This window comes from Phytophthora parasitica (genome assembly GCF_000247585.1).
Source record: "Phytophthora parasitica INRA-310 unplaced genomic scaffold supercont2.71, whole genome shotgun sequence".
In the NCBI taxonomy this organism is placed as follows: domain Eukaryota; phylum Oomycota; class Peronosporomycetes; order Peronosporales; family Peronosporaceae; genus Phytophthora; species Phytophthora nicotianae.
The window spans coordinates 279,201-304,481 of NW_008649057.1; the positions used below are offsets into that span (position 1 = coordinate 279,201).

Consider the following 25,281-nt stretch of genomic DNA (forward strand, 5'->3'; position numbering starts at 1 on the left):
GCAAGAATAGCATCTTATTTTGTAGTTTTGTCACTTGGAGATGCTGCATTTGCGGCAGACAGCAGGCCTGGTTGACTAGAGTATGCAGCGCGAAGGACCTTGTGTCCACCAGCAGAAACTCCAAGCTTCAGTGTCTGACTCCGCAGCTTCTCAACCTGCTCGTCCCAAGCACAACATCGCAGCAGCTGCGTGTTTAAGACTTTACGAGGAAGGTCAAGATTTTCTCGCTTACAAGAAGCAGATATATAGCAAGTTCGGGCTGCTTAAAATCCCTACGAGAAAAGCTACAATGGTCAACACTACTGTACCTACAGCGTCGTCCAATAAGCTCGAGACAAGTACCGCTACAACTTCATCAAAATCTACTACAACGTCCGGTGTTAATCAAGAATCTAGAACTAAAGATGTATCAAAGAGAGCTTCAATACAAGGCATAGGGCCGAAACATACTGCGGATGAGCGACGAAGCAGTACTGTGTATGTGCCTCCAGGAGGACGTTCACCAACTTCTACGATGAAGCAGGTGTTCGCAAAGACTTATTCACTACAGTCAACCATGGAAAGTCGAGCTGCGGTTGCTCCTCAACGAAAACTCAATACTAACAAGAAGCCGTCTCCAAAAAGTAGCGCTGTCAAGCGAGAAGCGACGACTCGGGTAACAGCAAAGTACGAAAGACCCGCAATTTCGCAGTCAGCGTCGGTAAGCACGCCAAAAACACGCAGAATAAGCACAGCCAACGCATCGCTAGGGTCTCAACTAGGCCAGCGCCAACAAAATCAATACTCTGCACCTCACCTCAGACAGAATAGCAGAGCCTCGCTCACTGGAAGTCTCGAAATCACAAGGTCAAATCGAGCGAGTATGATATCCCCACACTCCGGGCGTAGACCATCAATGTCTCCAATCCAGCAATCCCCACAGAAAACCAGAACGTACTCGACGATTTTTCAGCAACAACAACAACGTCAGGAGCCCGTTCTCGTCCAAGTTTCTCGTCGTACTTCTTCGCCCATCGTGTCACCGATCGGCTGTCGACGACCCAGTGTGGCTCCAATTGGTCCTGCTTCTCCTACTCATGGTTTAAGTGATCCAGGAAACGCAATTTCATCTCCAGTCTGCAGTCCACGAGCGTCGTTTATTCGACGTGATAACAAGCTTGAAAAACTACAAGAACAAGTCAACGTACTCAAGGCTTCTCTTGGAATTTCAGAAGAAGATTTACTCTGGAAAGTTGAGAGCTCAAAGGGCAATGCCTTCCTTGCAGCTGACAGACACCTAGCAGCCTGTGAAGAACGGTACGATCGACTGGTATTTGAGATGCAGGAATTGTCACAACCAGCACGTTGCGCTGACGAAGACAAAGCCAACGTCCTTCTAGCTGCGAAGCTGAAAGCCTTGGAAAAGCAGGCTCAACAAGTCGCTGAATTAAGGGCGACAGCCTTAAGTTATCAGACCGAAATGATCCAAACCAAGAAGAACCTTATGGCTACTCGTGTCGAGGCTGAGCTTCAACGCGCCAAACAAAACTCTGGTGCTAGTATTTTGTCTGCAGAACAAGAATTAACGCTTACCAGGCGACTGGAGGGCATCAAAGAAGGCGTTTTAACGGTACAGCAACAGCTTAAAACGGAGCAAAGTGCGCTGCAAACGCTTCTGGAGTGGCTTGGCTCTGAGACTGACCGCTTCGGTGCTTCAGTCGCTGCTGAAGATTTGCACCCGTCTTTTGTCATTTCAGAGCAGACTCAAGAAGCCAAGCGTTCCTTACTCTATACCCTGCAGACTATCCCTGAATGCACTCAAGGAAGCGAGAAACTATCCTTCTTATGCTCTCAAGCTACTCAACTTGCGGCAAAGATCACTGCGTCTCGTGCACATGATTTAAAACACACTGAAGCTGAACTAGAACGAACCATGCGTGATGTCGAAATTTGGAAAACTAGACGTGAACAAGCCAAAGAATTCGCAGATGAAATGAGGAAAAAGGAAGCAGAATGGCAGAGGAAACAACGCGATAAGAACGACGAAAGTCTCGCGCTAATGCGGACTTACATCCCCATTGACATCGCTGATCTCTCAGTCGAAACGTTGATAGCTCGAGCTCAAGAAGGTGGCGTATTGCTCACATACGACCTCACTGCGTACCTGAAAACAAACCGTTTTTTACACTGGTTGGTCACGCACCAAGACGACATTGCTCGAGCGAATTTCCTGGCTATTGAGAGTGCCCCGTTCTTTATGGACTTTATAAATTACGACATCAATGAGCTTCGAGCGTTGGCGCGCGTTCTACCAGATACTTTCGCTTTTGACAAAGATGGTAGGAAAAACACATGGCGAACGAGTTTTATTGATCATGTGCGTCAACTCGCAGCTCAGCAGCAACACGAAACAATTAAAGCGGGTTGGGATCCGGTTAAACGTTCACGACGAGATGTCCCGTTACCAGAACTTACAGCGAAGCAACAACTTAATCCGATTTTTTGTTATCCAACAGATGCTGAAATTCATACAAGATTGGACAAATTTGAGCGTCAACGTGCTAGAATTGAATCAAAGCGTATGCGATTAAAGAAACTGGACGATGAGCTCATTCCACAGGCTAAAGCTGAGTACGTTGCGGTTGCTGAGGATGCACGGAATGAAGATTTACAGCGTTCATTTGGAAAATCTACTCTAATCGCATTACGGGAGGAGGCAAAGCAGCAGCATTTAGCGCTCTGTAAAGATAGAGATACAGTTAGAGGCGAGTTAGCGCATGCTGAACGCGCGTGGGCTGCAATGACACCATCGTTCGAGCAATACCAAGCGGAAGTAGCGCAAATTCGAGCATTAGATCCAGAAATTCGCAATGCAACTCGTATTCGTGGACCTTTTCCAGAAGATATTGACATTCAGCCACGGGAACGAGCTGCTTTTAAGAAATTATCTGTCGAGGAAGAAGCGGAAGCGAGAAAAAAGGAACTGGACAATGCCATCGCGAAACGCAGTCTCGATATCAACGAAGTTGCAGTCGAAGAGACCGGTGCAGCGGCAGAACCAACAGCCAATGTGTCCATGGTAGAAGTGTCCCCTATGACCGTTACCGAGTTAGAGGCTACGCGGTTAATGGGGCTAGAAGACAAGCCTTCGAAGATTAATACGGACTCTAACGCAGTATCGGATTCACCCTCAGAGGTAGCTCCTACACGCGGGTTTAAGCGAGTCAAGTCTCTTCAAGTGGCTGTCGGAGTACTGCAGTTTCTCGAGAATGATTTCTGTAGCCCCAAACGAGTGATAAATGGAAAGGAGGGTAGCTTTCAGTCTCCATTCAAAAAGCCTGGTGGTTCTGAGTCAGTGGGGCCTGAAAGCTGTGAGAGTAATGATGAACCTGTCGTCAGAACTCCACGCGGGCCTCGATCCTTGCCACCAAAGACTACAAAGGAGGCTAATTCCAAGGTGGTGAAGACTCCAGTGGTTGTAAATCCTAAATCCAAGGCACTTCTGAAACTGGTTGAGGCTCGAAAAGCAGAGGAGTCGGGTGACTCACCAAAATTCCAAGGCTTGGCTCCTCCGCCGTCACCATTCGGTGGTGGTAAAGTCAACTTCCTTGGTGAACTGCAGAACCGTTTTCAACGCAAACCGTCGAATCCAGAGACTGTTGCGATATCGAGTGATAGTGAACAAAGCAACACTTTCATAGGAACCAGGAAACCTGTGAACTTTCTGGACGAGCTGAAGCGAAAAGCGGGTGGGGATGCAAGTTCTGATGCTGCACCTAAGAAGCCCATGAACTTCTTGGATGAGCTTAAAAATGCTTCAGCTCCAAAGCTTGCTGTCAACTCTGAAGATATCGACGCTACACAACCTCAGCAGACTGCCATATCCTCTACACCGAGCAACTTTTTGGATGAACTAAAGGCCCAAGCTCGAGCAACTTCGTAATAATCAATTGCCAAATTGACGGGTCTATAAATCGGTTCTTTGTTTACTGTTGTTATGTTGTGAGTGTTATTACGATAAGCCGCTAGCACGTCGAGCAGTCAAGAGCATGGCCTGTGAGACTTTATCTACACCAGCACAAATCCGATCCACTACCTTCGGTGGCATGTAGATATGTGATCTCCGGAGTCGAAGACACCACCAACGAGTCATGACGATTACGGGCTCTTGATACTGTGATTCATGCCACGCCACTTGAGTGATAACAGTCATATCCTGCCGAATTCTGGTCTCTGGACGATACGGGAACAGTTCGTCTTCATCCACTGCATCGCCGATCATCAAGCCAAACTCGCGTTCTCCATTTCCAGGCGGTCGGTACTCCGCAAACGCGACGCTGTTAGTATCAGTTTGTACTAGATTTGCAACCGTAGCCACAATGCGATGCTGCGCTACGGGGCTGCCTGGTATGGCGTCGTCATTCTCGCGTACTGCGATGTCGCCTATGGCTTCAGAAATACTAATTTCCAGATTGTAAACGAAGTCCTGAAGAGCCTCAATGATCCTTTTAATGCTGCGAGCTCCGGGTAACGGAGTGATTTCGAAGCGTAGTGACACGAAGTCGCCAGTTGTAGCTTCGAATCTCTTTCGATCGCAGAATTCCGACGTCGCATTGTAGTGTTCTCGCTGAAGCATGAAGTTCTGCGCAACTTCCAGTCGATCTTTCTTCATGCGAAGTAAAGCTGCTTCACGTTGAATTGGATCTCGGCCAAGTCGAGCAGGGAGATCGAATGGCTCGGTAACGTTATCGCGCTGTAAGTAAAAAAAAAGTTAAGTTTTGTTCTCTGGATATTTATTAAGTAAAAAAATAAAAAAAAGTGAACGTACGTAAAATTGAGTGAGCATGGATGCTGTGCTGGCGAATGATAATCGTTGAGCGTGGAGCGTATCGCGCATTAGTTTATTCATCACTTCTTTCTCGGCCAACGCCTCCCGTTGCCTGAGTATCTTGTTTCTGGACTCAAAGTGAGCCATTTGCTTCTTCAAACGCTTCATTTCATCTCTCAGGTCCTCGATCTCTGTCTGCACAGTGCTAAGAATTAGAACAAATGATTGTGTGTGTGTGTGTGTGGGGGGGGGGGATATTCGATGTCATAGATGAATCTACGCTTACCCGTCGTCGAGTATATGTCCGGATTTTGGGCTTCTTAGGTTTGCGAACTGATACCCTCTTCTTCACTGTCCGTCGAGCTTTGTTAGAAGCAGTCGTCCGAGTTCCGTCCGAGGCTCTAGAAGCGTTGCTGCTGGAGGAGTCGATTGGACTAGAATTAGTCGAGGATGAAGGGCTTCCAATCATGAGATCAACTTGCTTCCGTGGCAGCGTATTGCGTTCTGAAGCTCTGCGATTGTGAACTTGTATCGCGCGGCATAGAATAGTCGAACACAATCAAATCCGTTTAACACGCACATTTAGGATCTGCTGTCCGCCAGTGTTCTTGTCCGTATGACACTGAGATCCACATACGCTAAATCATACTGTACATGCCAAATAATATAGAACGTCAAGGTGCGAAAACCGACTTCAAAATCCGCAGATACCATACCACATATATACTGGAGTAAATATGTTTGGTTATCATGAAGCTATAAGGAAATCCTGTAGAATACAGTTACGCTTTTGCCCCAGATCGTTGTCTATATGACCATTCCTCCTGCTCGTCTTGCCGTCGCAAACATGGCTGCACCAACTTTCTCGACACCAGTTCGAATCCGATCCACGACAAATGGGGGCACGTAGATGTCAGATTTTCGAATCCTCAAGCACCACCATCGGGTCATGACAATGATCGGATCTCCGACTTCTTGCTGGTGCCACGCTATTTGAGTGATCTGCGTCATGTCCTGCCTTACGCGAGTATCGGGTCGATACGGATACAACTCGTCTTCATCAACTGTATCGCAGATCATGAGTCCAAGCTCTTGCTCCCCAGGCCCAGCAGGACGGTATTCCGCGAACGCCACGTTGTTGGTGTCTGTCTGAATCACATCAGCCACGGTAGCTACAAGGCGATGCTGCGCTACAGCACTTCCTGGCTTGGCGTCGTCATTTTCGCGGATAGTGACGTCACCCACGGCTTCGGATATACTGATCTCTAGATTGTAGACAAAAAACTGGAGCGCATCGACGATGTTTTTGACGCTGCGTGCCCCTGGTAAAGGCATGATCTCGAACTGAATGGACACTAGATCTCCATTCGTCGCCTCGAATTTCTTCCGGTCGCAGAACTCCGACGTCGATAGATAGTGCTGTCTCTGGTGCATGAAGAGGTGGGCGACTTGTAGTCGATCGCTCTTCATTCGTAACAGAGCAGCTTCACGCTGGAATGGATCTTTATTAAGTCTTGCAGGTAGATCAAATGGCTCCGTAGCAGATTCGCGCTGGAAATTCACAAAACAGATTAGAATTTGAACACAAAACGACAAGAAAATTGAACAGTTCGAAGCGTACGAAGAACTGCGTGACCATGGATACGGTGGTGGCGAACGATAACCTTTGGGCATGAAGCGCGTTGCGCATCGTCTTGTTCATCATCTCCTTTTCAATCAACGCTTCGCGCTGCTTGAGTACCCCGTTCCTGTATTCGTAGTACGCCATCTGCTTCTTTAGTTTCTTCATCTCGTCTGTCAGCTCCTCGATCTCCGTCTGTAGCAACAATCAATCAGTATACGATCCAATTGACTGCTGTACTTGCAGTAGTACTCACCCTCCGGCGGATGTATGTGCGGATCTTTGGCTTCTTCGGCTTCGGCTCGCGCTTCCTCGCTGTCCGTCGCGATCTCTTCTTGGCAGGGGGGTTGGGAGGTTCGGGCTCTGATCGTGTCGACTGCGTGTCGTCGGAGGAACCAGGTATATCACTGCCTGAAGGCGTAGTTAGCAGGGATCCAAACATGGAGGTCGTGGTGGTTGTTGTCGCGTTGGTCTTCATGAAGTTTGTTCGCCTCCAAGGAACGTTGCGCACTGAGAGACACGAAGGAGCTCGATTGACACAATTGATGAGCATCATCATGCGAGTACTATCTAAATAACCTCGTTTTAGAACGAGGTTTTCCATCACAAATGTTGCACAGAAAAGGCAAAAACATAATCAGACACACCGTCGAATGTACTGAATTAAACTTCGACAGCGGCGTTTGTCAGACTGATGTTTTGGATGTCATTGCGGATATATGAGGCTGTGAGTGGAGACAATTATCTTCGATAACTTCGTCACAGACAACACATGAGTGCACCAATTTCGGGTGGACGGTGCTCAATGAGCACTGACCAGCAAATGTTTTTATTTGCAATGCAACATCGATCGTGGATGCTAGACGATGGAACTCCACCGGTTAATTCCTCGTTACGCCACCGGTAGAGCTGGTGTTATACAATTAAACTCGCTCTACATTGCTAGTATTGGCATAAAAAACTGAGTGAAGATCCGTAACACCGCGTGAAATCTGGAATCTGTAAGTGTTCAAAATGGTTGATCTCGTTGGCCGCCTCCATAAGCCCCGGTATGTGTACATCCTGCAATTTTCAGCGACTATAGCAGTCGACCAATGACTGGCCACGATCACGTCGGGAGAGAAATCAAGCAGCATTTCACACTGGGGAACCCAGCCACCACTATTGTACTACTTACATCGTAAGCCCTAAAACGTGAGAACTTAAAATTAAACGAATGAAATAATCAACCCCAGTGTGTTTTTGTTGGTCGCAGAGCTCATGCTTAATGTCGATGTTACAAGTACAGGAGAGTAGTAAACGCAGCCCAAATTAGCTACCAAAGCAAACGATGACAAAGACTTGATGATATTTGGTGATCAGTCTCTATTGCGTGATACCGTGCTCGTAGTTGACATACCTCCATGAGCACAAACCATTGTCGACAAAGAATCGGAAACGGAAACCTACGGCGTAGTGGTAGGGACTGGTAGGGATCTCAGAAGCACACACTGATCCTGCCAACTTTAATACTACTGTAGTATATGAATAACGTTATGATCATGAATACGTTACTGTTGTTGTAGAAGTAGGTTTATCGCGTTCCTGTTTTTCGATGCTGCTACGTATCAAGCCACACTGCAATCTCTTCATCGGCGATATAAACGACCGACGATCCTCTGCTGGATGATCCAGCCTGGATCCAAATGCGTGGACAGAAAAGCTGCTCTGACCTAACCTTTGAACCAGAACCAGTCATATGCTGCTCTGCGCAATAGAGATTTTGGATCGGTGGATAAGTGGATGGTCAGTGTACGCCTTGCACCATGGCGACTGCACGTCGCTCGGAAGCTTCGTTCGGTGACGTCTTGGATGGCGTAACAGTGGACGTGGTGGATCATCGTCAGGAAAAATGGTGCAAGGTCTTCATGCCAGCTTTGCGTACTTTCCACTCGCTATTCGGCCACACCGAAGTGCCCGAAGAGTTCGTGGTGCCTCGGTCAAGTCCACTGTGGCCTAAAGCAGCGGGTGGACTGCACTTGGGTCAAGTTATCAGTCGAAGTAACGACACCAAGAGACTTTACAGTTCCCAAGTGGCAAATTCTCAACAGGAATTTCAGAAGTTAGGATTCACGTGGAAAGCGACGAATGCGGCAGATCGGTCCTGGAGGCATCAAGTTCTACCGGCATTGCGAGTCTTCCATCATGAAAACGGGCACTGCAATGTTAAGAGCGATTTCGTCGTTCCGGAGTGGGAACCGTGGCCGAAAGATGCCTGGGGACTGAATCTAGGACCGATTGTCAAGCGAGTTCGAGCTGGAAAAAGTTACGTAGATCAAGCTACTAGCGATAGCGATGAACTGGAGAAATTGGGCTTCCTATGGGACCCGAGGGATGTCGAGTGGCAAGACCGTATTTTACCGGCGTTGGTAACTTTCGCGGACGAATTTCGGAACGATGAACCCATGACATCCGATTTCGTCGTTCCAACTAAACAACCGTGGCCCAAACAGACTTGGGGACTGCAACTCGGCATGTTTTTAAGAGATTCGCAGCGGAGAGAGCAGTATTTCGTTCAAATTGTACGAGATGCGAACGTTCTGGACGGTTTAGGCTTCGAGGTTTGTCTTTCCGTCACGACTTGGGAACGACAAGTTGTGCCGCTTTTGGTAATTTTCTCGACAATTTATCCGAATCAAACGGCAGTTCCAGTAGATTTTGTGATTCCACACAAACAGCCATGGCCCAGAAAGATGTGGGGTTTGAAATTGGGCAGGATTGCGGCACAGAATCCAGATCGTATGGCTGCAGTGATGAGTGATTTGAGGCAGCGGAATGCAACTCCGGAGACGTTATCTGTAGTGTTTGACAACAGGAATCATCAGTGGAAGAGCAGGATTTTTCCAGCTCTCGTCACGTTTGTGCAAGTGTTTGGAGACTGTCGACTTGGACCCCAATTCACGGTTCCTTCCGAAGATCCGTGGCCCAAACAGACGTGGGGTTTAAAACTTGGAGCTGGAATCGCAGACTATCTGAAGAATGGCACATACTTTAAACAAGTAGGACAGGACGCTGATCGCTTAGATGTGCTTGGATTTTCCTTCAAGTTGATGGATACTCCTTGGGAACAATACGGTGCTCCGTTGTTAGAGACTTTTGCGATGGTTCATCCGTGTACTATCGTTCCTGACAACTTCGTGGTTCCTTCTCAAGCTCCATGGCAAGAAACAATGTGGGGAGTGAAGCTAGGAAAGCTCGTTGGATGGAATTCTCAACACATGATAGACATCGAAAACAAGTGGAGAGTTCAAGTGTTACGAGCTGTCGAAGTTTACCAGCATGAACATGGTAACTGCAGCGTTGGAGAGAAATTTGTGATCCCGTCGCAGTCTCCTTGGCCTTCGAAGACGTGGGGGATGGACCTATCGCGGATGTTACAGCGTCTCCACTCTGGCGAATGTTACGATGGCCATGTGGCTCTAGCTAAAACTTCTGTCGCTAGACTGAAGAACCTGCTGCATCAACGTCGAGACGAAGCCTGGGGATCGATTTTTACAGCCCTTAAGACGTACTCTAAGAGGTTCAGACACTGCGATGTCAAGCCTCATTTCGTTGTTCCAGCGAATATCTCGTGGCCTAAAAATGTGTGGAGTTTACAGTTGGGACAGATTATTGACAAGATGAAGACGACAGGGAATTTCTTCTCTTATGTTGGACGATGCGCTAACCGATTGAGTAAACTGGATTTTACACTAACGCTCTCTAATGTGGCATGGGAGAAGAAGGTCGCTCCTCTAATCGCTGCGTTCGCGAATCTTCATCCTCAAGACACGATTCCATGGGGTTTTGAGTGGGGATTCACTATACCAGCGAAGGATCCGTGGCCTGAATACGGATGGGGAGTTAATCTCGGTGTTATAGTGCAGTGGAATTTGAGTCGATTAGAGTCGATAGAGCGTGACTGGAGAAATCAAGTGGTACTGGCTAACGATGTGTATCAGTACGAGAACGGCAACAAGATTCTTCGAGATAAGTTCGTGGTTCCTTGTCGTTCTCCGTGGCCCTACAAGACGTGGGGTCGAGAGCTTCGACATATCCTTACGTGTGTCCAGGTTGGACAGCATTACGGTGGCCATATTGCTATCTCTAATTTCCACTCTAACGAGGCCTGTGCTGGTAAGAATGAGCACTGGAAAACGACGATTTTCCCTGCGCTCCACACGTTTGCTATGGTGTTCGGACACTGTTCAGTCCCGGAGAATTACGTGGTTCCTTCTGAATCCCCTTGGCCAAAGCAAACCTTCGGGTTACAGTTAGGGATTGTTACAGCTGAAATAGAGTCCAGCGGACTCTATTTCGCTGAAGTTGGCCTAAATGCAGATCGGTTAGAGACTTTCGGCTTCAGATACAAACTAGCAGACACGCCGTGGCAGGAACATGTCGCTCCGTTACTGAAGATATACGCGACTCAATATCCTCACGAGGTTCTACCTGAGGACTTCGTGGTGCCTCCAAAACAGCCATGGCCAGAGGAACTTTACGGTTTAAGACTCGGGAAACTCATGTGTTGGTCGTCTCGATTCATTTGGAACAACAAAGAAGAACAATGGAAAGAGCGGGAAATGCCCGACAATACGACACTAGCTGGAGAATACGGATACTATAAGGTCCCCGCTACGTTTAAAGTTCCCAGTGAACTCCCATGGCCTAAACAAATATGGAGTTTACGGATGAAGATTTATCTCCGTCAGTTAAACCGTAACGGGGATCTCTTCTTATCTGGCGGTCTTCATCGTGCTTTAACCAGCGAGAAAGACGTGGGTTTTGTCATTAAACTGTCAACAGACAACGATATCGAATTTGGGGAACCAGAATCCGAAAAATACACCGCAGAAGTGGAACAGATCGGTAGATCTCCCTTATCTCCTGAACCTGAAAGTTGCTTAGGTAAACGAGCTTTACCTGATACAGATCGTCCACGAAAAAAAGGTTGGGTTGGCAGCTACTCGCCTGAATCTCGTAAGAAACGCGTCCAGAGATACCTTAAAAAACGACAAGAGCGCGTGTGGATCAGAGAGGTTAAATACGACGTCCGTAAGAGCTTTGCAGATACACGACTACGAGTTAAAGGACGATTCGTGGCTCGAGAGGACGAAATAACCATTCGCGAACTACTCAGCTTCACGTAACCACCACAGCTGGACAAAAAGTGCACACGTAGAATTTACTCGTGTAGAAATAAAAAAAAACTGGCATACAGTACCATTTCTCCTGGCTGTTAGTTCTTGACTTAGTCATCGGCTGTGTAGAATCGGAGGAAAACCTGCAGTAAACTCCAGGCCAACGTGTTGACTTCTCCGTCGTTCTTCTCGAATGCGTCAATGCTCGAGTCGCGTTTGTCCATAAAGTCACGAGGTTTGTAGGCGTGGAATGTGTCGACGCTGGGGAAATACAATCGTACGTCGTTTGTGAAAGCACTAGCGATGATAGACATGTTGGCAGCAGGCATCTGCATGGCCATACAAGTCATCGAGCACGCAGTACTGCCACAGAACGCGATCTTCGCAGGCCAGTCGGGAGTTTTAGCTCCTGGAATCTCCTCAAAATCGACGCCGATACCCTGCGCAAAAGCAGGGTACGAGGGGTTCCGAGTGCCCACAATCTGCGCAATGGACTCGGCTTTCAACAGCTTGGAGTGGTAGCCATGGCCGTGGAAGAGATCCGTGTAGATCTTGTGCATATCCTTGCCCGTGGACTGCAAACCATGGAGGCTATTGTCAAATTCCTGATAAATCGCGCATGATCCCGTGCTCATATGATGCAAATGCTTCTCACGACCAATTTGCGGCCCACTGGAGCTATCACTGTGGCTGTCTTCGCTGGAATTAGGCGCTCGGTGGGCGTAGAACTGCACGTACTGGTCCACCAGTCCGCGTCGAACTCGAAGTGCACCGTCATACGGATCGTACGTTGTCAATTTGAGGCCAAGCACTTGGAAGATATGTTTCTCCAGATATTCTCCAAAAGCTAAGCCACTCAGTCTCTCCACCATGTAAGCCAACAACACGTAGTTCTCCTCGGTGTACTGGTAACTCGTGCCCGGTTTAAAGGCCAGCGGAGCGTCAATAAACGCCCCTACTTGCTGTCCCAAGGACTGCATTCTCTTCTCATCACTGCTCTGAATACCGGACCCCATATACAGCAAATGCTGGAACGTCACGTGCTCGCACTCGTCGCTTTCTGTGAGTTTAAAGCACGTCTGGTTCTTCCCGAACGCTCGCCAGTCCGTCACCGTCCAGTACTCGTCTACTGGCTTATGCAGCTCTACAAGTCCCTTCTCCTGTAATTGATACATGGCTACAGCCACAAGCAGCTGGACGTTTGCCCCCATGGGGAACACGCTGTGCTCCTCCATGGGCTGTTTGAAAGGGACATTGGCAGTTCCCATGGCCTGTTGCAGCTTCTTCTCGCCATTGTGACTCAATCGCACGACTCCCGAGAAATTTTTAGCGTGTTGGTATGCGTCCAGCAGCGTACGAAGCTCCAGCGCGCGCTCATTACGCTGCGCTGGCCATGAGAGCGCCACTAGAAGTAGAGTGAGCAGCGATGCCGCTAAGAAGCCCACAGTGGCGCGCCCCACGGTCTTGGAGCGCTGGCGACGTTGCTGTCTTGCGCGCTGGCGCTCGTGATAGCTGGACAGCTGCTGCTGCAGCGAGTCGCTGGCGTCGCGGTTCACTAAAGGGAGCTGCTCGTCGTCCATGATGTCGTCGGATCTGGTACTGGGAGGCTCTTGTTGTAGCTACTCAAACCGGCTGTTTTATGTATCTGTGACGTGTGCGAACTTGAGGTTTGTAAGAGTTTTGCTAAGTACGATTGAGATTTCGAGATTCGATGGCCTTGTGTCAATGTATCCAAGAGTTCTGGAGGACGCATGGAGAGAGTGAGGAGGTGGCGCTGGTGAAGAGTGACGGTACTGAGAGGAAGGAAGTGACGTATGTGGAGCTGTCTCAGTGGCAAAAGGAGCTGAGAATGGCGTTGGGTGGTGATGAGTGGCTGATAATAGGGATCAACTTGACCCCGTTCTCGATTGAAGAGACGATGACGATGTTGCTGGTTGCGGAGGGGAGAGCGTGGAGCTATGTGCCAATTGATATGGAGTTGCCTCTGTCTCGACAGCTCTCGATGCTTCAAAGTGCAGGCATTCGACGCCTGGTAACGACGGCGGAGAGTCCATTGGCCAATTACTTTGGAAAAGAAATGAAAGCGAGGGCAATTAAGATGACGTCAAGTTCGTTTAGACCTGTGCAAGTGGTGAATTTACCGGATAGCTTCCTTAAAAATTCGGAGGTTGAGTGTATGGGTCGGAGACTGAGAGAAGAGGAGAGTTTTGTAGCGCCCTTGTACGTGCTTTTCACGTCTGGAACGACTGGAGAGCCTCGAGGTGTCATGGGGACGAGAACCGGTGCTTGGACAAGGTTGGAGTGGATGTGGACGGCGTATCCGTTTATCAAGAGTGAACGCGTTCTGAGAGCTACAAAGTTGTCGTTTGTAGACTCGGTGTGGGAGATTCTAGGTGCGTTCTTGAAACGCGTGTCACTGGTTCACTTTCAGCCTCCTGAGTCTGTTCAGCGTAGCATGAGAAGTGTCGTGCTTGACAACAGTGCGCGGTTTCTGGAGGTTATTCGCAGTGAGAATGTGTCTCGATTCACAGCAGTGCCGAGCGTTTTGGAGGTGCTACTGCTACAGACAACAGAGAAGGATCGAAAATCTGCGTTAAGTGGACTTCGCTATGTGCTAAGCAGTGGGGAGTCATTGCGTCTTCACGTTGTACAGCAACTTACAGCTAATTTGCCAGGTGTGACGATACTGAATCTCTACGGTACGATAGAAGCTCTCATCTTGTTGTTTTACTTCAAACCTGAATTATTTTCGCTATATTGTGCAGGTAGTACAGAGTTGAGCGGTGATGTTACCTGTATGGAGCTAAAAGCACCTTTCTCTTCTGCTCAGATAGCGCTATGGCAGGAATACGGCATCCCTATCGCTAATCTCGACCGATACGGGGTGGTTGGTAGTGATACAGCTCTCTTACTCCTACCGCATGATCGCGATAACAGTGCCCATGACTCAACAGTAGTTTGGCCCACGAGATCAACTGCCTGTAGTGAGTACACAGAGGAGCCAACAAGAGGAATTCTATACGTCTCCGGGTCGCTTCTTACGTTTGGATACGTTGGTGATGAAGACGCTTTTGTAAACTCGGATAAATTACTGGGCCATGAAGTCGATACTGAGCCAGCAAGGCGATGGTTTTGCACTGGAGATATTTGCTGTGTGATCCAAGGCCATCTATATTACTGTGGTCGTAAGGACAATGCTGTAAAGATTCACGGTCAGCGAGTGTACTTGGAGGCGGTGGAGCGTGCAGTGGCTGCAGCACGGAAAGAAATTGAGAAAGATACACATTTTGGTGAAGATCATCAGGTTGTTGCGATTACGAGTACAAAGGAAGTGAGCAAGTACGCGTTGATTCAGCAGCATATCGTGGCTTTTATTATCTGTGACGACGCAAATAACACGGTAACCCGACATCCGCAGACGAAAACTCTAAATGTTTGGATATCTGAGCGCTTCGGAGCGTTCCACGCACCTTTCGACGTCTTGCTGTTGCCTTCAAAGTCAGTGCCACGACTTGCGCATGGAAAAATTGACCGTCGATCTCTTGAGAAATTTTTGGATTATGACAAGAATGATAATGCTCACTCGCTGGCAATATCAAGTAAGGGTGATCGCTCAACAGAAGTTGTCGTTGCCCAGTCGTTGGAGGAGATCCTTGGAGTCTCCTTGTCAACGTGCATCTTTAAAGACATTCGGGCTCGGACATTTGCAGACATGGGTGGGAATTCACTACTGGCGACATTGTTTCTGCATGAACTCCGCCAAGTGTTTGGGACGTTGTCCATAGCTGCGCAAGACTTGGTAAGTGTACTCTAATTTATTGTGCTTGCGCTAATTGTACGGTTACTGTGTTTCTTACCATGAATTTGCTATCATGTTATTCAGCTCGAAATGACTATTGATGAAATTCTGTCTGCCGTAAACGCCCAACCTAAGAAGCACCACCCTCAAAAACCCACGACAGAAATACTGCAGCGCTCAATGAAGCCAAGATCTCGTACTACTGAAGAGCCAAGTGATGATATCAAATGCCGGAAGAGAACTCACCATACTCATCAACAAGGTAGGTTGAACTTTATATCTCGCTACAACCAATCGTCTATGGGCGTCAACAGCATTTACCTGCCAGCGTGCTACTTCTCGCAATCAAGGAGCTTATCGTGGGAGTTGAGATGTGCTTGGCGTGTGGATTTAAGCAAATGTATTGATGCGTCTCCACTCGTAGTACAACGTCGTGACCACAATGGTGTACTCTCTACGTGGGCGATTGTTGGATCACATTCGGGTCAACTTGTTTGCGTTGATGTGTTGGCAGCTGGACGAGAAATCTGGCGAGTTACACTTGATGATCGCATTGAAGCGTGCGCAGCTCTAAATGTCAAGCACGAGATCGTATACGTGGGGACGTATAGAGGAACTTTATTCGCTCTGGACTTGCAGTCTGGTAGAACTCGGTGGACTTTTCAAGCCAAGGGAACGATCAAAGCTTCAGCCCTAGTGATAGAAGAGCACGAATTGGTTGCTTTTGGTGCATACGATAACAATTTGTACGGTCTGGATGTCGTTACGGGTCAATTACAGTGGATACTCGACGTTAGGGGCAGTATTTTCTCGACTCCACTCTATTGCAATTGGCCGAAGCAGATCTTTGTCGCGTCTACGAACGGAAATGTCATGGCTATAATGTCAACTTCTGATGATAGTTTTAAGAGCATCAAGGAAAATTGGAGACTGCAACTTCCTCTCCCAGTGTTTGCAGGGTTAAACACCGACTATGAGTCCAATATTTTGCTTGCCGGGTGTGCAGATGGGAAGCTTTACGGAGTCAATATGACGACTGGGGATATTCAATGGCAACTTGCAACAGATAAGCCGATTTTCAGCTCGCCTTGTGTCTATCAACCCGGTTCAGTGGTGTTTGGTTCTCACGATGGGATGCTGCGCAAGGTTAACTCCCGTACCGGAGAACTCGTCTGGGCCACCAACCTGAACGGTGCAGTGTTCGCATCCCCGACGGTTGTTCGACTTATTGCAGAGGATGCAACTAATCAAGACAGCGACTTGGTCTGCTGTGTGACCACCACTACTGGTCAGCTGTGCTTTTGCAACGAGCGAACAGGGTCCATTATTTACCAGACTAGTGACTCTTCTGGAGAAGCTCTCAGTGATGCAAACAGTGCTGAGAGTAATGATCTAGGCCCGTTGTTTGGATCACCGGTGCTTATCGACAATTGGTGTTTGTTGGGGACCCGAACGAATTATTTCTACGGGTTTGAGATGGTATCTACAACATTTTAGCCTCCTTTTCGCCGAAGTTCCCGTTGGTTCTTGACTTCGTTCCAAGCGTAAAAATTCCAGTCTTTATCGGGAGTTGTTGCAACTGAAGATGCACCGAAGAGCATGAGTTCGTATTTGGCCAGTTGCAGTCGAAAAGCCTGGTTTGGTTGCACTATATGGCGCTTACGCTTGACCATGTTGTAAGCTTCTAGCAGCGGGATCTTCTTGTCGATCATTAAATAGGCAATCAGAAGAGCCGGTGATCGGGAAACCCCTACAAAGACATCAACCGTAAGCGACCGGTTAGAGTATAAAACACGTGATCCAACACTAACCGGAAATACAGTGAATGAGCACGCGTCCTCGCAGTCGCTCGACTCGTTTGATGAATTTGGTGACAGTTTGAAAGTGAGGAATCAGCTCTTCGTCCTGGGTATCGTGTAGGCTCAGCTTGAGGTAGATGAACTCGCCTTCGAAGCTGTTTCCAACCTGCGTGGCGCAGTTACAGATGTGTGTGATCCCTAACATGTGAAGGAGTCTGCTATCTTCTGCATTCTCACGACTGCCTAGCAGTACGTGGTTCAGTATCACTGTTGGGTCTTGGCAAGTAGCAGTCCCTAGCGTACGGCTGACGAATTGTGCCAGTCGTCTAAAGATCGAGTGTTCCTGTGCCAGAGCCTCCATGATCCGCCACTACAGAAAATACAGTTAGAGTATGGTTAGAGTACGCATTAGAAGCCTGGCTTCACCTTACCTGAGCTGCCATAACCGTATCTTCTTCATCTGGATTCCTTTTGGAGTATGCAACGATCGACGTGTTACGAATGCGTTCACCTTCTCGCTGCAGCTCATGTCGACGCCCGAACTTTCGCGTAGACGCGTATTTCTGCAAGACTTTCGAGGATCGCTGCCGACCGAGCACATTTGATGAGGCATGAGTAGACACCGAGGTCTTCCGACTATCTGATGCAACGCGATAAGAGCTAGGAGATCTCGACCGTTTGTGCATTGTGTCTCGGTTTGCTGCCTCCACGTCAGAATTCTGACCGTGCCGTCGCTCCGCATATGCCAAGATTAGGTCGCATGTCCTCCAAGGTCCATTCCAAACTGACCAAAAAAAACATTACATACGTATATTGTCAACAGGCAAGTTGAAGCAGAGATGGCTACATCCTCTCAAATTTGATTGCTAATCATAGCAAGGTCGATGTATCATTCCCCCTTACATCTTATCAGCACCTCGAAGTACTCTATCGAAAGCCATGACGTTGCTGCGAGCCTTGTTCGCACTGTGCGTCGTTGCGCTCGTCTGTCTGTCGCCTATTCACGCCGAGTCCTCAGAGGAACGAGCGCACAATCTTCAGCGTCTTCAGGACTTCCGTGGTCACGAATATTTTGTGCAGTTCGATGTGCATCAGTCCGAGGACGATCCCGTGGCGTTCCCTATCCAGGAGGACTATTTTACCAACGCTATCTTGGACCATTTCGCCCCCGTGTCCAAACGCTCAACGTGGAAGCAAAGATACCAAGTGAACGAGGAATTTTGGGGCGGTCATGGCTTCCCCGTGTTCCTCTACATCGGAGGGGAGGGACCACTAGGCCCCAAGGCAATCACCAACCGCACCTTCATTTACTACCTGGCGGAGCAGCACCGAGCGCTGCTATTGGCTCTGGAACACCGATTCTACGGCAAATCGTTCCCTACAGAGGACATGAGTCTGCCCAATCTTGCGTATCTCTCCAGCGAACAGGCCTTGGCCGATTTGGCGCATTTCCACTCGTTTGTGACGGACAAATATGGTCTCACAGAAGAGAAATGGGTCGCGTTCGGAGGGAGTTATCCAGGCAATCTGGCGGCGTGGGTGAAGCTGAAGTACCCTGCATTATTCGCTGGAACAGTAGCGAGTTCGGCACCAGTACATGCTAAAACGGATTTCTTTGAGTACATGGAGGTCGTTGGGGATGGGTTGAGGTATTTTGGAGGCGGAGAATGCTACCATGAAGTGGAAAAAGCCATTACAGAGCTCGGAGAACTCATGGATAGTGGGAAACAAGGTCGCAATAAAGTAGACGAGCTGTTCAAGCCGTGTTACCCGATGACTAATGAGTTCGACGACTCGGTTTTCGAGACGTCGATAATGGGAGCATTCCAGGATATCGCACAGTACAATGCTATCCACGAAGGAGTCATGACGTTGAGTGAGGTCTGCAAGCACTTCGCAGAGCCCGGCGATGCAGTGGAAAAGCTGGCTTCATTCATTAATAAGACGCGTGTTGGTGACTGTCTTGACTCCAAGTTTGAGGGCGCTGCTAACGGCACTGTGGAGGTCTTGAGTCGTGATCAATTCGACGGTAAGAGCAGCGCTCGACAGTGGGTTTATCAGACATGCAATGAATTTGGCTATTTCCAGACGACGACGAGTGTGCGGTCTCCGTTCCATGCGCTTCGTGCTGTCACGGAAGCGAATGTCGGTACGGAGATCTGTAAGCGCGTGTACCAAATGGACGTGGCTCCGGATGTTGCTGGTGCTAACCGCGACTATGGCTCGCTCGGTATTGAAGTGGAGAGAGTGACTTTTCCGAGCGGAACTATTGACCCGTGGCATGCACTGGCAGTACAGAACTCGACCAAGTTGCATTCGTACTCGGCTGAAGCTGTGTTCATCGAAGGCACAGCTCATTGCGCCGACATGTACTACCCGAGCGAAAAGGATACGCCGCAACTACAATGGGCTCACGATAAAATCGCTGCCAGAGTCGAATGGTATCTACAAGACGTCGACTACAGTAGCAGACCAGTGGCGACGGCGCTCACCCCTGAAGAAGTCCAAGCCGTCGAGTAAGAGTTTGTCGTTGTAGAAGTCCACTTCAACTAGACTTCGTACTTAATTCGAACAGAACTCCATGTTCAAAACACAATATCGTGTGATTACACAAAATACAGATCCTACACATTCTCACGTGGCAGCAGTCTTGTGTGTTTTGACTGGTGGCTGACGATCCCCTCTGTATCATTCGCACAATGGCCTCGTACGAGACTCCGCGCGTGGACGTGAACGCCAACGGCTGGGGCCCTACGGTCCTGCCGGAGCAGTTCCTCAACGTCCCCTATGCTCCCTTTAACAAGGGTGACAAGCTGGGCAAGGCTGCCGACTTTGTGTCCAACTACGCGCCGCGTGGCTCCCGGTACGCTCGTGACCCGTCTGGTGTGAACGCCGAGTTCCAGTACAAGCACGACTCGAAGGAGGACGCCACGTTCCAACTGGTGGACACGTCGAAGGGCACGCGTCCCAAGACGGAGGACCGTCTGCGCCCCACGTGGAACCAGCAGCGCTTCGGTGGACGCGGTGGACGCGGCGGACGTGGTGGACGCGGATCGTACGGCGACAAACCGGACCCGAACGGCCCCACTACGTCGTCTGCGCAGCTACGTATGAAGGGTATGCAGAAGCAAAACAAGCGTTGGGACCGACTCAGCAACGCACGTCGCGCCCTGACCTTCCGTCGTCGCGATGAGGTGCACGTTGACCGCGTGGCGTCCGTCATGGTGCAGGCGAGCTGGAACCTCGTGGACCAGTTCGAGATGCAGCAGCTCACTAAGCTGCAAGCCAATATTCCTAAGAGTGAGGACCTGAAGTGGTGCGGCGAGCTGCGTGAGTTCGACGCCTCCTTCGACCGCATCACCAGTCGCTCCAACACGCGCGTGCACCGCTACGACGACCGTGACTTCTACTATGTCACTACGACCGATGACCCTATTATCGAGGACCTCGCTCAACAGGGAGAAGCCACGGTGTTCGCTACCGACGCCATCTTGGCGCACCTTATGGCCTGCACACGCTCGGTCTTCCCTTGGGACATTGTGGCCCAGCGCGTCAACAACATGGTGTTCTTCGACAAGCGCGACGAGTCCAACTTCGACCTGCTTACAGTCAATGAGAACGCCTCGGATCCGCCTAATCATGAGGACCCGGAACACATGAACCACCCGGACCGTCTCAGTCTTGAGGCGACTATGATCAACCAGAATCTGTCGCAGCAGGTGCTTAAGACTGCTAACGGAGCGTTCTACAAGAAATTCGATGAACCCAACCCATTCGCCAGTGAAGATGCCAAGCCTGCTAGCGGCGCCTACCGTTACCGAAAGTTTGATCTTGGAGGAGGACTCAATCTGGTGGCGCGTTGCGAGGTGCAGGGCGTTGCCCTCAAGAAGGGCAAGCAGCAGTACGTGTCCACATTCGCACTTAACGAGTACGACCCCAAGTTCCCTGGATCTATCGAGTGGCGCAAGAAAATCGACTCTCAGGTGCGTCTCCGACGTTTTTGTCGAAATGTGTATGCATGGTGTATATTTGTATGTATGTGGGTGGCGATGTGTGCGGGACTTGATGAATGTTCACATTGTATATACGCTATTCCTACACTATTGGTGAGGAAAAAGCATGGTATGAAAGTCTGCTACATGTAAACTACCTGTGCATATTGAAGTGGCTGGAACTCGATGATTGACAATATTTTTCAGAATCGCTAATCCTACACTATTGGTGAGGAAAACTGAAAAGGATGAGAGTACTAGCTGCTAACTTTTGTGTATGGTGGTGTGGGATCTCGATGAATGCCCACAACTTTTATATACGCTATTCCTATGCTCTTGGTGAGGAAAGCTTCATATTAGGAGAGACCCATCCACCACTTTGCTGTATGTGTATGTTATCTAAAAATTAGTGATAAACCTTACTTACTAACTTTCTGCTATATTCCTTACAGCGTGGTGCGATCCTGGCTAATGAGCTCAAGAACAACTCGTGCAAGCTGGCTAAATGGACAGCCCAGGCGCTGCTGAGCGGCGTGGACGAGATGAAGCTAGGCTACGTGTCTCGCTCGAGTTTCAAGGACCCGTACTCGCACGTGGTGTTGGGTATGCAGTCGTACATCCCGAGCACGTTCGCGACGCAGATCGCGCTCAACCAGAACAACACGTGGGGCATCATCAAGATGCTGTCGGAGCTGCTGCTGGAGCAGCCTGAGGGCAAGTACGTGATCATGAAGGACCCGAACAAGCCCATTATGCGTCTGTTCTCCGTGCCTCTCGACACCTTCGAGGAGGAGGGAGAGGACGACGACGAGGACGACGAGTAAGTGGCGCCATGTTGTCGTCAGTGATGGCGTGTAACGTTGTTGAAATTTATTGATAACGATGAAAATCCACGCTCATATCGGTCAGTCGCACGCTTGCTGCCTACTCACGGAGCCCTTCGTAGCTTGCTACCAGCCACAACTTCGACTCCACTGCTGAACCCTTGGAAATGGAAGAGTTGGAGATGGCTTGGAGGGATCACGAACGCCATCCACTTAGTCTGCGGCTTGTGTTGCTCAGGTTGAAAGATTTATTTCCTCGGCAACAGCGGCAAAGTGAGTGGGAGGTTAGATCACCACTGTAGTTATTTGAATTCTATGAAAATGCTGGCATGATGCCTAGAATTCATGAGAGGTATGTTTGATGTAGCATTTACTGCAACGTTGCTAGTACTGCGAGCCTCGTCGACGAAGGTAGGAAATCGAAGTGCGTTCGAGTTGTGGCAGGGACGAGTCTGCAGAGGCCATGCTCCCGGTCTCACCGTTCGCCTTGATGTCAAGCAAACGACGGATGACGAGATCATGCCATTGTTAAGTCCACGTAACTTGTCGCAATAAACGCGTGGGTTGCCGCCGCATGGACCGAGTTGGCCGTGTATTTGCTTTTACCAAAGGAAAGTGTAGATTGCTGGTGAATAATGGTTTGTACTGTATTGTACCTGCTTTGGTGGTGCTCTATTAGCCCGCTTCGGTGCGGCACTGGAAGTGCAAAGCACGACTATCGCGCCAATAATCAACGCGACATGCCTGCCCCAGCTCATGAGCACAAACAGGAACATGGAATGGCTTTGCCTGAAAAAAATACTTGGACAAAAGCCACAATCGACCACATAGCTTCAGGATTCTAACCAGGAATACCATATTGTATGGCAATCAGCGAACATCGCTTTGCAAGGCTTGGACGCATTAGCCGAATGGATTCTACGGTCGAGCGAGGGTCAGGCGCGAGGACTCACCAAATTGTAACTCCGTGCATCTCACTGCAGCACGTTCCATCCAAATATTCCGCCATGAGTCAAGCAAGATGCAAATGCGCAAAGCTCTCCTAGTCATCGTTTCAATAGTTTAATGTTCCGCCTTTGACGTCAAAGCAGTCTCAAAGTCTTGTACGTACACAATGGTGGTGCATCCTTTTGGCCGGAATTTCGGCGTGGGTAATACTAGTATGTAGAACACCGTAACAGCGAGTTGAGCTGGCGGTTCTTTGGTCGTCGTAGCGCCGCGAAAGAACAAGCTCCGAGCCAAGAACGACCACCAGCTGTCCTGAAGCGTAGCAGAGCCCGGTACCGAGGAACGCAAGCCGAAAACCTCGAAGCCTTCGCCGTTCATCGCAGATGGTGCTAGCGTGCCCGGCCCCGATCCTTGAGCTGAGTTCAAGCCAGCCAGACCACCCGGGCCACATGTAGTCCTGCGCGACATTTGCGATCAATCGACCGCATAAAGCCTTGCGAGGTCTTCATAACTCAAAACGCTCGCAAGAAGGTCGAACGCAGCTTCCTCTCTTCTTCTAGTTGATTTTAGAGTCAGCAAGGAGTCGGAACCGTTGCGACTAGTGACAACGCCAACGGACACTGCGCACCTAAAGACCTTTGGGGCATTTCAGCATCTTCCTCCTTCACAATGGCCAGCGAGGTGATGCAGCGAACGTCGTACAGAACCAGCGACAGTGTGGCGAGGAGCTCCGATATCCACAAGCACGTGGGCAAACGACAGGAACTGTGGACAGGTCTGCAACAGCGGCTCGGCGCCACGCCTCTTTTCGGCGGTATATTGGGCAATCAGAAGGGCGAGCGCGTGCTCGAAGACAGCGACGACGACGAGGACGGAGACGTCGTGGAGGACAGCTACTTGTCCAATGGACCTCGCTCCACAGAGAGAGTACGATGCAGGTCTGCCGTGTCGTATGAGGGCAATCGACAGGTTTCGGAGGACACGACACTGCTCAGCGCCGCACAGAAGGCTGGATGCTTCAGCTACATCAAGCGGAGGCACAGCATCGCACTGGCCTTTGCATCCGACGACCCGACGGACGACATTAGAGAACCGAGCAACATTTCACCCGCGGAAGAGAGCGAAACTGTAGGGTCCAATTGGGAAGCGGCGAAGGTGAAGAACGGCGTGCAGTTGTATAAGTCCAAGCGATCTCGTTGCGAAGTGCGCGGCGTGACGCACGTGAACGCGTCGGTGAAGAACGTCATGTCCATTTTGGCCGCAGGAGAGAGCACAGAAGCATTCGCCGATGCACAGAAGACTATTTTGGGCGCAGATCAGGTCATTGAGGCGAAAGTATTGGCACTGTGCGCACAGCCCACGAACTCGCGCTATTTCCACTGCGGACTCAAGTATCAGGCCATAAAGAACCCATTTGGGACGACTCCGTTGGATCTCGTCTATTTGGACTACACAGATGTGGGGACCACGAACGAGGGGAAACTTATTGGGTACAGAATCATCGAATCCATTCGGGTACCGGAGCTGCGGCCATCGCCCAAGTACGTACGTGCTTCTATCCGCTGTGAAGTGTACACGGTGGTGGAGACAGATACCTCTGGCGTCGTGGAAGTGACGTTCGCGTCGCATCTCGATCCCAAGAGCAAATGTTCCTCCAGTAAGAGATCCCACTGGTTAGAGCAGGCAGGAGTGCGTCTTGCCAACCTGCGTGCTCACGCTGAAAAGACCAGCATTGGGAACCATCTCCTACCGGAAAATAACCGGGAGATGAACCGCAAGCATCGCTCTTTCACGAGTGGAGATAAGGACAAGCAGCAACGGAACTGCAACGTGTGTCAACACGCCTTCTCCTTCCTTCGCAAGCGTCACAGTTGCCGTCTCTGCGGCGAATCGAGTTGCGGCCGCTGTTGTCGCAAGATGCCGGTGCTTGTGGAGTCCGAGTCCACACGCGTTAAGGTCTGTTTGAGTTGCATTCTGCACTCCAGGAACAACCCGGACGAGATCCGACGCGGCGAACTCGGCCAGCCGTCGCGTCGTCGAGATATCGGCAACTCCACGTTCATCATTTACGACGAATAAAACGCACTAAGAACTTGACAAAAAGTAGGTAGGAAGGAATATTATCTAGCTGTGTCGAGAGAGACGTTAGATCAGCTAGTTAAGTAGTTAATCGAGCTGTTTTTCATCGGGTTCTCGAAGGTAGAGAGACCCATGTAGTTCTTGTGCTCGACTGCAAGATCGTACGATTGATATGGCTACATGTAGCCATATCGTAAATGTCTGCCGCATATGAGTCAAAGTCGAACAGCTACGCTCGACGCTTGGCACGCAC

General features: G+C 49.6%; 11 protein-coding genes across 14 annotated transcripts; 6 read left to right on the top strand and 5 right to left on the bottom strand.

The window, feature by feature from the left end:
• Positions 1–895: 895 nt before the first annotated feature.
• Positions 896–3,947, top strand: PPTG_17312 (hypothetical protein; the record flags this gene model as incomplete). The annotated part of the gene is made up of 1 exon (XM_008915516.1): positions 896–3,947. One exon carries the CDS (start codon positions 896–898, stop codon positions 3,920–3,922), a length of 3,027 nt encoding a protein of 1,008 aa, XP_008913764.1. The 3' UTR covers positions 3,923–3,947.
• PPTG_17313 (hypothetical protein) lies at positions 3,938–5,312 on the bottom strand. Its single transcript, XM_008915517.1, has 3 exons — positions 5,094–5,312; positions 4,808–5,002; positions 3,938–4,732 (listed from the first exon to the last, which is right to left on the bottom strand). Exons 1-3 carry the CDS (start codon positions 5,274–5,276, stop codon positions 3,992–3,994), a joined length of 1,119 nt encoding a protein of 372 aa, XP_008913765.1. The 5' UTR covers positions 5,277–5,312; the 3' UTR covers positions 3,938–3,991.
• A 188-nt stretch (positions 5,313–5,500) lies between these two features.
• Positions 5,501–6,943, bottom strand: PPTG_17314 (hypothetical protein). Of its 3 annotated transcripts, XM_008915518.1 has the most exons (3): positions 6,685–6,943; positions 6,429–6,623; positions 5,501–6,358 (listed from the first exon to the last, which is right to left on the bottom strand). In XM_008915518.1, exons 1-3 carry the CDS (start codon positions 6,904–6,906, stop codon positions 5,615–5,617), a joined length of 1,161 nt encoding a protein of 386 aa, XP_008913766.1. In that variant the 5' UTR covers positions 6,907–6,943; the 3' UTR covers positions 5,501–5,614. The 3 variants fall into 3 exon arrangements, with proteins under 3 accessions (XP_008913766.1, XP_008913768.1, XP_008913767.1); XM_008915520.1 differs by having other exon boundaries at positions 5,501–6,623; XM_008915519.1 differs by having other exon boundaries at positions 6,429–6,943.
• Positions 6,944–8,233: 1,290 nt separating this feature from the next.
• Positions 8,234–11,683, top strand: PPTG_17315 (hypothetical protein; the record flags this gene model as incomplete). Its single annotated transcript, XM_008915521.1, has 1 exon — positions 8,234–11,683. One exon carries the CDS (start codon positions 8,234–8,236, stop codon positions 11,594–11,596), a length of 3,363 nt encoding a protein of 1,120 aa, XP_008913769.1. The 3' UTR covers positions 11,597–11,683.
• PPTG_17316 (hypothetical protein) lies at positions 11,471–13,213 on the bottom strand. The gene has a single exon (XM_008915522.1). The coding sequence runs from the start codon at positions 13,165–13,167 to the stop codon at positions 11,698–11,700; it is 1,470 nt and encodes a 489-aa protein (XP_008913770.1). The 5' UTR covers positions 13,168–13,213; the 3' UTR covers positions 11,471–11,697.
• Positions 13,214–13,284: 71 nt separating this feature from the next.
• On the top strand, positions 13,285–17,738 carry PPTG_17317 (hypothetical protein). The gene is made up of 3 exons (XM_008915523.1): positions 13,285–14,286; positions 14,353–15,386; positions 15,471–17,738. Exons 1-3 carry the CDS (start codon positions 13,299–13,301, stop codon positions 16,881–16,883), a joined length of 3,435 nt encoding a protein of 1,144 aa, XP_008913771.1. The 5' UTR covers positions 13,285–13,298; the 3' UTR covers positions 16,884–17,738.
• PPTG_24161 (hypothetical protein) lies at positions 16,684–17,873 on the bottom strand (the record flags this gene model as incomplete). The annotated part of the gene is made up of 3 exons (XM_008915524.1): positions 16,684–17,136; positions 17,198–17,555; positions 17,617–17,873. Coding segments are annotated over 3 exons (872 nt in total), but the record flags the coding sequence as incomplete, so codon positions are not given.
• Positions 17,874–18,073: 200 nt separating this feature from the next.
• Positions 18,074–19,832, top strand: PPTG_17318 (hypothetical protein). The gene has a single exon (XM_008915525.1). The coding sequence runs from the start codon at positions 18,125–18,127 to the stop codon at positions 19,703–19,705; it is 1,581 nt and encodes a 526-aa protein (XP_008913773.1). The 5' UTR covers positions 18,074–18,124; the 3' UTR covers positions 19,706–19,832.
• An 11-nt stretch (positions 19,833–19,843) lies between these two features.
• PPTG_17319 lies at positions 19,844–22,364 on the top strand. 2 transcript variants are annotated; one of them, XM_008915527.1, is made up of 2 exons: positions 19,844–21,561; positions 21,630–22,364. In XM_008915527.1, the coding sequence occupies exon 1, from the start codon at positions 19,885–19,887 to the stop codon at positions 21,328–21,330; it is 1,446 nt and encodes a 481-aa protein (XP_008913775.1). In that variant the 5' UTR covers positions 19,844–19,884; the 3' UTR covers positions 21,331–21,561; positions 21,630–22,364. The 2 variants fall into 2 exon arrangements, with proteins under 2 accessions (XP_008913775.1, XP_008913774.1); XM_008915526.1 differs by having other exon boundaries at positions 19,844–21,168.
• A 202-nt stretch (positions 22,365–22,566) lies between these two features.
• PPTG_17320 (hypothetical protein) lies at positions 22,567–23,540 on the bottom strand. The gene is made up of 2 exons (XM_008915528.1): positions 23,113–23,540; positions 22,567–23,038 (listed from the first exon to the last, which is right to left on the bottom strand). The coding sequence occupies exons 1-2, from the start codon at positions 23,398–23,400 to the stop codon at positions 22,976–22,978; spliced, it is 351 nt and encodes a 116-aa protein (XP_008913776.1). The 5' UTR covers positions 23,401–23,540; the 3' UTR covers positions 22,567–22,975.
• PPTG_17321 (hypothetical protein) lies at positions 23,435–25,191 on the top strand. Its single transcript, XM_008915529.1, has one exon. It carries the CDS (start codon positions 23,619–23,621, stop codon positions 25,026–25,028), a length of 1,410 nt encoding a protein of 469 aa, XP_008913777.1. The 5' UTR covers positions 23,435–23,618; the 3' UTR covers positions 25,029–25,191.
• The last annotated feature ends 90 nt before the right edge of the window (positions 25,192–25,281 follow it).